This window comes from Eimeria necatrix, genomic scaffold (assembly GCF_000499385.1).
Source record: "Eimeria necatrix Houghton genomic scaffold, Enh_scaff179, whole genome shotgun sequence".
Taxonomy (NCBI): domain Eukaryota; phylum Apicomplexa; class Conoidasida; order Eucoccidiorida; family Eimeriidae; genus Eimeria; species Eimeria necatrix.
This window is the reverse complement of record NW_013652451.1, coordinates 23,730-32,500: the sequence shown is the minus strand read 5'-3', so window position 1 is coordinate 32,500 and position 8,771 is coordinate 23,730. Positions and strand designations below refer to the sequence as shown.

The 8,771-nt window shown below is 63.0% G+C and overlaps 2 protein-coding genes across 2 annotated transcripts in view; one reads left to right on the top strand and one right to left on the bottom strand.

Annotated features, from left to right (window-relative positions):
- Positions 1–1,746, bottom strand: part of ENH_00022410 (hypothetical protein) — a gene marked incomplete at both ends in the record, with an annotated part of 1,779 nt that extends 33 nt beyond the window's left edge. The window contains 2 exons of the mRNA XM_013579585.1: positions 1–574; positions 1,565–1,746. The exon at positions 1–574 is cut by the window's left edge and continues 33 nt beyond it. Coding sequence (XP_013435039.1) covers positions 1–574; positions 1,565–1,746 — 756 coding nt within the window. The remainder of the gene's footprint in view (positions 575–1,564) is intronic.
- A 2,164-nt stretch (positions 1,747–3,910) lies between these two features.
- ENH_00022400 (hypothetical protein, conserved) lies at positions 3,911–8,528 on the top strand (the record flags this gene model as incomplete). Its single annotated transcript, XM_013579584.1, has 2 exons — positions 3,911–6,961; positions 7,890–8,528. 2 exons carry the CDS (start codon positions 3,911–3,913, stop codon positions 8,526–8,528), a joined length of 3,690 nt encoding a protein of 1,229 aa, XP_013435038.1.
- Between the last annotated feature and the right edge of the window lie 243 nt (positions 8,529–8,771).

Sequence of the window (8,771 nt, the reverse complement as noted above, 5' to 3'; positions counted from 1 at the left end):
CCGGTTTTGCTGCTGTTCTTTGCTTGCTGCTGCTGCTGCTGCTGTTGTTAGTTCGTTGCCGCTGCTGCTGCTGCTGACGAATTCTCTGTCTTGCTGCTGCTGCTGCTGACGAATTCTTTGTCTTACTGTTGCTGCTGCTGGCGAATGCTTTGTCTTGCTTCTGCTGCTGCTGACGAATTCTTTGTCATGCTGCTGCTGCTGCTGCTGCTGCTGCTGCTGCTGCAGCTCTAGCTCACCCTTATTTCTCAGAGGCCCCCGCCCCCAGCTGCGTCCGCCTTTTATCAGCAGCAGCAGAAGCAGCACAGCCCAAGGCCAAGCGGCACTGCCGCAGCCAGGAGCATCCTGCTGCTGCTGCTGCTGCTGCTGCTGCTGCTGCTGCATCGGAGCCCGACTCTGCCGGTCAGCAGACTCACTTGCTGCTGCTGCTGCTGCGCTGGCGCTGCGGCCGCTTTCGCTGCTGCTGCGCTGGTGCTGCTGTCGTTTCAGTTGCTGCTGCACTGGTGTTGCTGCTGTTTCGTGCTGCTGCTGCTGCTGCTGCAGTGCCTCATTTGCTGCACGAGTTTTCTCTTTTTTGCTGCAGAGGCGGACGACGAGTCAGCTTGGATTGCAGGGCTTTGCAAGAGGCAGCAAGCAGCAGCTCCCACACAACTGCCCAGCTAGCTAGCTAGCTAGCTAGCTGGCTAGCTAGCCAGCTGGCTAGCTAGCTAGCTGGCTAGCAAGCTGGCTGCTAGTTAGCTACTAGCTAGCGGGCTGGTTGGGTACCTTACTAGCTAGCTGTCTGTCTGTCTAGCTGGCTAGCTGGCTGACTGTCTAGCTAGCTAGCTGATTGGCTGGCTGTCTAGCTAGCCGGCTAGCTAGCTGGCTAGCTAGCTAGCTGGCTAGCTGCAGGTTCGCTGCTGCGGGCTCAGCCTCTTATTGTTTCTTCACTTTTTATTTGTCTTTACAATTGTTTTAAAATAATAAAAAGGTTTATGGGAAGCCCCTTGCAGTGCTGCGTAGGCAGCTAGCCAAGTGGCTAGCTAGCTGTTTGAGTGGCTAGCTAGCTGGGCCGCGAGGTGGCTAGCTAGCTGAGTAGTTAGCTAGCTACGCAGCCAGCTAGATGGGCCTCCTTAGAGCCTTTTAGGGGCCCCCTTGGGGGCCCCTAAGGGCCCATCATTTAGTGCCCTTTTAGGGCCCTTCTATCGCCTTTTTGGGGCCCCCTGGGGGCCCCTCAGTACCTCTTAGGGCCCCCTTTAGGGTCTTCTCCTCGGGGTCCCCTTGGGGCCCCCTAGGGGCCCCCTAGGGGCCCCCTCAGTGCCTTTTGGGGGCCCCCTGGGGCCCCCCCTAGGGGCCCCTTTGAGGGCTTTCCATTTACTCCATTTGGAGCCATTTCGGCCCTGAGGGTCTTTGGGGGCCCCTAGGGGCCCCCAGGGGTTAAAAGGGGCCCCTAAAGGCCCCATAGGGGGCCCCTAGGGGGCCCCCTGGAAGCCCCTGAGGGCCCCTGGGGGCCCCTAAGGGCCCCCAGGGGGCCCCTAAAGGCCTGGGAGGCCCCAAGGGGTGCTTTCAGGGGGCTTTTAGGGATTACCAGGAGTCCTTAGGAGGGCCCCTTGGGGGCCCCTGGGGGGCCCCTGGGGGGCCCCCGGAGGGCCCCTTGGGGGCCCCTAGGGGGCCCCTGGGGGCCCCCTTGGGGGCCCCCCTAGGGGGGCCCCCTAGAGGGGCCTTTAAAAGGGCTTGTACGGGTGTGGTGGGATTTTGTTTGTTTTTCATCTTTTAGTTCAAGTTTGGTGTAGCCGGTTTAGTCTCTTGGGGCCTTGGGGCAGCAGCAGCAGCAGCTGCTGCTGCAGCAGCTGCTGCTGCAGCAGCAGCAGCAGCAGCAGCTGCAGCAGCAGCAGCAGCAGCAGCAGCAGCAGCAGTCGTTTGTTTATGCGCCTTCACAAGCGCCGCGGCGTGGCGGCTCCGCCCAATTAAGAATAAATGGAGGCCCGCTTTTGTGTGAGCAGCCAAACTATTTATTTATTTATTTATTTATTTATTTATTTATTTATTTATTTATTTTATTTATTTATTTATTTATTTATTTATTTAATGCATTTTAAACTGATTGCGAGCCAAGCTTCGGGGGGTTTTTGAGGCCAGAAAGTAGCAAGTGTACTGGGGGGCAGCAGCAGCAGCAGCAGCAGCAGCAGCAGGAGCAGCGGCAGGAGCAGCAGCAGCAGGAGCAGCAGCCCCGGGGGCCCCAAACCCTAAACCCTAAACCCTAGACCCTAGACGCTGTTATTTCATTGCGGGCGTTGCTCCTGCGGCTGTGTGTGGGGCAGCAGCAGCTGCTGCACCCGCTGCTGCGCTGCTGCTGCTGCTGCGCCGCTGCAGCAGACAAGGGGGCCCCCGGCGAGCAGCAGCTGGGGGGCCCCACAGGGGTCCCCGGGGCCCCAGAGGGGCCCCCCAGCCCGGGGAAGCCCCAGGTGCCCCCGAGGGGTTCTGGGGGGCCCCCGGGGCCCCCGGGGGCCCCCCGAGGGGGGCGCGGGGGCCCTGTGGGGGGCCCCCCCCGGCCTCGGGGGGCCCCCCGAGACAACAGGCAGTGGCTGCTGAGCTGGGGCAGTGCTAAATGGCATTTCTTGGGGTTTTAATTGGGTCTTGAGGGGCTGTGCATTGTTGAAAAAGGGGGGAAGGGCTTGCGGGCGTTGTCTGTTGGGGGGGCGGCGCGGGGTGCTGGGGCGGCGGCTCTGCGGCGCTCCGGCGCGGCTCGCGCAGTTTAAAAGGCATTATTTAATTTATTTTTAGTTTTAAAACAATTCAATTCATTGTTGCTGCAGCGGGGGCGGGGGGCGCGGGGGGGGGCCGCGGGTGACAAGACCCTCCCTCCCGGCGGGAACCAGTGCGAGGGGCGCGGGGCAGATCTTTGGAAAAGACCTCCTGGGGCCCCCCAAGGAGAACAAAAATGACTTTCTGGACTTTATTAAGTGGCGTTTAGCGAAGAAAGCTGCGAATTGGCGGGCAATTAAGGTGTCTGCGGGGGCCTCCGCGTGGCGGGTTCGGGAGCGCTAGCCACTGGTCCACTGCAGCTGGAGGCGCCGCTGGGGGCGCGCCTTCTGCGGAACTGCAGCAAACTGGCAGTTTTAATGCACTTAACAATTATTTTAAGAAGCAAAAGAGGTTTTTGGAAGCAAAAAGCACCCTTTTAGCGCGCGGGAGCGGCGAGATCTCGGCAGCAGCAACTGGTGTCTGTGCATCGCTCCCCTTAGAGCTTTCCGGGCTGCAGCAGCAGCTCTGTTCGCGCGAACTGCTGCGGCTTCTGTATTTTATTTCTTTGGACTTTGCAAAAGCAGTTTATTTTCGTTTTTGTTCTTCAAAAACTCCGCTGGCAATGGCAGCAGAGCGCAGCGCAGCGCCGCAGCAACGTGTTCTTGCTTCGCCGTGTCTGCAGGCGCTGCTGCACTGAGGCTTTCCTTCGCGCGTGCTGCAGCTGTGAAGTTCCGCAGCAGCAAAGCAGCAGCAGCAGCAAGTGGCGAGGCATGAAGTAGCTGCTGGCCCCACGCGCTGCTGCTCGGGAGGCGCAGCAGCAGCAGCAGCAGCAGCAGCAGCAACCGCAGCCATCCCGACTTCCCGTTTCGCCGCCTCTTCGCCCCCGAGGCCCCCCTTAGTTGCTTTCTTTTATTTCTTTTCTTTATTTGCTTTTATTGTCCCTTTTGCTGCTGGTTAGCGCGCCGCCGCGGCCTGGCCAGCTGCAGCAGAGACGCAACGGCGATGAACCCGTAGCAGCAGCAGCAGCAGCAACTCGCCGATTTCTGCGGTGTCTGTACACCCCAGCGCAGCAGCAACGCAGCGCAGCACGCCGCAGCTGCTGCTGTTCACTTTTAGTTTTTGTAAAGCTCCTCCGGAGGCTCAGCGCTGCAGCCCGCGCTCCGAATTTTATTTTGTTTCTTTTCTAGAAATGCTGCAGCAGCTCGACCCCACGCAGCAGCAGCTGCGCGACCAGCAGCAGCAGCAGCAGCAGCAGCAGCAGCAGCAGCAGCAGCACGCTGCGGCGCAGCAGCAGCAGCAGCACGGGCTCCCCGCCCACCCCCCGGAGCCCCGCAGGCCCCCCATCACCCGCCGCAGCAGCAAAAGGGGGCCCCTCAAGTTGCTGCTGCTGCAGGCCGTTGGCTCTGCTGTTGCGCTGCTGCTGGCAGTCCACTACTGCAGGCTGAGGGGCCCCCGGGGCCCCCGGGGGCCCCCAGGGTCACCTGGCAGCAGCAGCAGCAGCAGCTGGGTGCGGCGGCTCTCGAGTGGCAGCTACGAAGAGCCCAGCAGCTCGGGGCTTTGCGAGCTGCTGGACGAGATCGACCCAGCAGCAGCGCCTGCTGCTGCAGCAGCAGCAGCAGGCGAGGAGGGAGCAGCAGCAGCAGCAGCAGCAGCGGCGGGATGGGGGCCGCACGACTTCGGTGCGCAGCAGCAGCAGCAGCAGCAGCAGCAGAACGCACAGCGCACTGCTCAGCAGCAGCTTGACGCACCAGGGCCCTCGGGCTTCCAGACCCCGCACTCCGCTACTGCAGCAGCAGCAGCAGCAACTGCTGCTGCTGCTGCTGCTGCTGAGCCCAGCGACAGCACGCAGCAGGAGCCCTGGGACGAAGACCCGCTGCAGAATTTAGAAGAGCTAATTGATGCTGCTGTTGCTGCAGTGGGGATAGGGCCTTTTGCTGCTGCTGCTGCTGCTGCTGCTTCCACGGGGCCTGACGGGGAGGAGTACGGGGCAGCAGCAGCAGCAGCAGCAGCAGCAGCAGCAGCAGCAGCAAACAACGGGTCCCTGTCCGCCTATGAAGAAGCAATACTTGCAGTTCTGCTTCAGCAAGCAGCAGAGGAAGCTCAAAGGGGAGAGTGGGACCCCCAGTCTTTGGTGAGCAGCAGCAGCAGCAGCAGCAACATCAGCAGCAGCAACATGGGCAGCAGCAGCAACATCAGCAGCAGCAACATGGGCAGCAACATGGGCAGCAGCGGCAACGTCAGCAGCAACACCATGGGCAGCAGCGGCAACAGCAGCAGCAACGTGAGCAGCAGCGGCTTCGGCAGCAGCAGCACGGGCAGCAGCAGCAACATCAGCAGCTACATGAGCAGCATGGGCAACGTGAGCAGCAGCCACATGAGCAGCACGGGCAACGTCGGCAGCAGCAGCATGGGCAGCAGCAGCAGCAGCATGGGCAGCAGCAGCAGCATGGCCAGCATCAGCAGCACGAGCAGCAGCAGCGCGCTGCCTGCTGCTGCGCACGGCTGGGCTCCGGAGAGCGCGTCGCTGGACTCCCAGTTTGCTGCTGCTCCTGCTGCTTCCGAAGCAGCAGCAGCAGCAGTGCTGCAGGAAGCAGCAGGAAGAGTTGCGCTGCCGGTGCTGCAGGCAGATTTTGTGGATAACTTTTTTGCTTCTGTCACAGGGCCTAGGCCTTGGGGAAACAATGTGGGAGCAGCAGCAGGCGGAGCAGCAGCAGCAGCAGCAGCAGCAGCAGCAGCAGCAGCAGCACCACCCGCGTACGCGCAACAGCCAGTGCAGCAGTCGGCCATGCGCCCGAGCCTGCAGCAGCAGCACCAGCAGCCCCTGCTGCAGCAGCAGCCCCTGCTGCAGCAGCAGCCCCCGCTGCAGCAGCAGCCCCCAATGCAGCAGCAGCACCTGCTGCAACAGCAGCCCCCAATGCAGCAGCAGCCCCTGCTGCAGCAGCAGCCCCTGCCGCGCCATGGGCCGCTCCCGGAGCAGCGACTGCAGCACCCGCAGCAGCAGCTGCAGCAGCAGCAGCAGCCGAGTCAGCCACTGCGGGGGCTCCGAGAGCTGCTGCCGCAACAAATGCCGCTGCCACAGGTGCGGCAGCACCAACCGCAGCAGCAGCAGCAGCAGCAGCACCCGGTGCTGCCGCAGCAGCAAACATTGCCTCAGAGGCAGCACCAGCTGCCGTTTGTGCAGGTGCAGCAGCAGCAGCAGCAGCTGCAGCAGCACTCGCCGCAGCCGCCGCAGTCCTTCCAGCGGCCATCGCCGCGGCCATCGCCGCGGCCTCAAACGCCAATGCAGCAGCAGCAGCAGCAGCAGCAGCAGCAGCAGCAAGAGCTGCCGCCTTCGCAGCACATGCAGCAGATACAGCAGCTTCAGCAGCAGCTGGGGCAGCTGCAGCAGCAGCTGCAGCAGCAAATTCAACAAGGCAACATTGGTACTGTCTCATCTCCCCAGCTGCAAGTGTTGTCGCAGCTCTTGGGAAGTTTGGGAGATTGCATTCAGCAGCAGCAGCAGACTCAGCTGCTGCATTCGCAGCAGGCGCAGCCAGAGCAGCAGCAGCACATGCTGATGCAGCAGCTGCAGCAGCACCAGCTGCAGCAGCAGCAGCTGCTGCAGCTGCGGCAGCAGCATCTGCAGCAGCAGCAGCAGCCCCCCGAGCAGCAGCAGCGGCAGCTGCTGCTGCAGCAAAACACGCAGCCACACCAGCCGTTTCAGGCGGCGGCTCAGGGGGCAAGGGGCACGCTGCCCCTTTTGCCGCCGCCGCCGCAGCAGCAGCAGCAGCAGCAGCAGCAGCAGGAACTGCATGTGCACCTGGAGCTGCAGTCGCCGCCACAGAAGCAGCAGCCCCAGCAGTCGCTGCAGGGGCCCGAGGCGCAGCAGCAGCAACAGTTGCAGCAGCAGCAACAGTTGCAGCAGCAGCAACAGTTGCAGCAGCAGCCTCCGCCGCCGCAGCAGCACGCGCAGCAGATGCTGCAGTTCCAGCAGCAGCAGCAGCAGCCGCGGATGCCGCCGCCGCAGCAGCAGCAGCAGCAGCAGGTGCTGCTGATGCCGCCGCTGGTGCAGCAGCAGCCAGCGCCGCCCCACACTTTGCTGCAGCGGCCGCCGCAGCAGCGGTCGAAGCTTAAGATAGATTTGCGGCTTCCCACGGGCCCGGACTTGCGGCACGAGCTGCACGAGCAGCTGCAGCAGCAGCTGCAGCAGCGGCTGCACCCCGCTGTGCTGCAGCAGCTGGAGGATCAGGTCTTCAAGCAGCTGCAGGCCCACCAGAGCATGCGGGAGGAGGCCATGAGGCAGCGCCAGCAGCAGCAGCAGCAGCAGCAGCAGCAGCAGCAGCCGCAGCTTCCGCAGCTTCCGCATCCGGGTCACCTTGCGCCGCAGCAGCCAGCGCAGTCGCCGCAGCAGCAGCAGCAGCAGCAGCAGCAGCCGCAGCAGCAGCCGCAGCCGCAGAAGGCGCAGAAGCGGCCGCGGCCAGTCCAGCCGCCGCAGCAGCAGCAGCAGCAGCAGCCGCACATAATGCACTGGATAGCTTTGGACTCGGACGACGGGAGCCCTGGGCGGGTTGGGGAGGCGGGGCCGAGGGTGTACAGCAGCAGCAGCAGCAGCAGCAGCAGCAGCAGCTTGAGCAGCAGCAGGAAGGCGAGCCGGAAGTCGTCTTCGTCTTCGGGCGCGGAGCCGGGGGCTTCTCCGGAGGAGTGGCTGGCGGGGGCGGCAGGCGGGGTGGCGGAGGCGGAGGCAGCAGCAGCAGCAGCAGCAGCAGCAGCAGCAGCAGCAGCAGCTGAGGAGGAGCAAGTCCAAGTTCCGGGTCCCAGGCGCAGGAAAAGAGTAAGGTTGGCTCCGGACACGGGCAACTAGGTGGGGGTGGGTTTTCTCTCAAACCCTAAACCCTAAACCCTAGCCCGTAGAGCCTTTGCCGAGCCAGTAAACCCTAACTCCTGTCCCGCGGGCTTTGCTTCTTCGCTGCTGCTGCCTTGCTGCACTGGCTGCTGCTGCTGCTGCTGCTGCTGCTGTTGCGGTGCAGCGGCGTGTGTCGGAGAGCGACCCGTTTTCGGGGCGTCCCTCGGACGCGTTTCTGGCGGAGCGGGTGGCAGCAGCAGCAGAAGCAGCAGCAGCAGCAGCAGCAGCAGCAGAAGCAGACCTGGACATAGACTACGCGCAGCACCCCTTCTTCCGCCTCCCCCGGCGAGCCCCGGCCGAAGGCATTCTCCCCCTGGAGCTGCAGCGAGCCGGAGCAGCAGAAGTCAGCACTGGAGTCGCCACAAAACTGAGTCCAGTTCGTTATTTGCTGCTGAAGGACTGGCTGACAGCAAGAGAGCAGCAGTACTTAGTGCGTCTCGGTGAAACTCTGCTGCGCTACGCCCAGCGCTTTCTTGCTGCTGAACTCCAAGTCCGCTTCCAGGGCTACGCGCTGCTGCCTCTGGCCAGAAGGTTTCTTATTGCGGATTATCTTTGGAGTATTTGCCAAGTTGTGGGGCCGCCGATGCAGCAGCAGCTGTGGTGGGGGCCGCTGCTGCAGCAGATGGCAGCAGCGCCGCTGCTGCTGCTGCGCGCGGAGGCGCGCCGCCCCGGCACGCTCAAGCCAGTCATTCTGAAGCTGCTTGCTGCGCTGCAAGTCTACAAAAGCGGCAGCAGACCTTCTCCGAAAGAAGTTGTGGAACTTAAAAGACTTCTCTTCAGAAAACCCTGCCTCAACATGTACTTCCGCAGGGCCACTTGGGACCCCTGGCGCCGCGACGACGAGCTCTTCACGCAGCAGCAAAAACTCAAGCAGCAGCACAAACTCCAGCAGCAGCAGCAGCAGCAGAAACTACCCAGCCCCTAGAACGGGGGGAGGGGTCGGGCGCCTGCAGCAGCAGCAGCAGCAGCAGCAGCAGCAGCGGCAGCGGCGGGGGCGGGGGAGGCGACGCGGGGGAGGCGCCGGCCGCCGCTGCAAGCAGCACACCTCCTGCTGCTGCTGCTGCTGCTGCTGCTGCTGCTGCTGCTGCTGCTGCAGTTGTTTCTGTCTATTTTTCATGTTGCATGCAGTGCGGCCCTTGGAGGCGTTGGCGGCGGCGCTCTCTGCTGT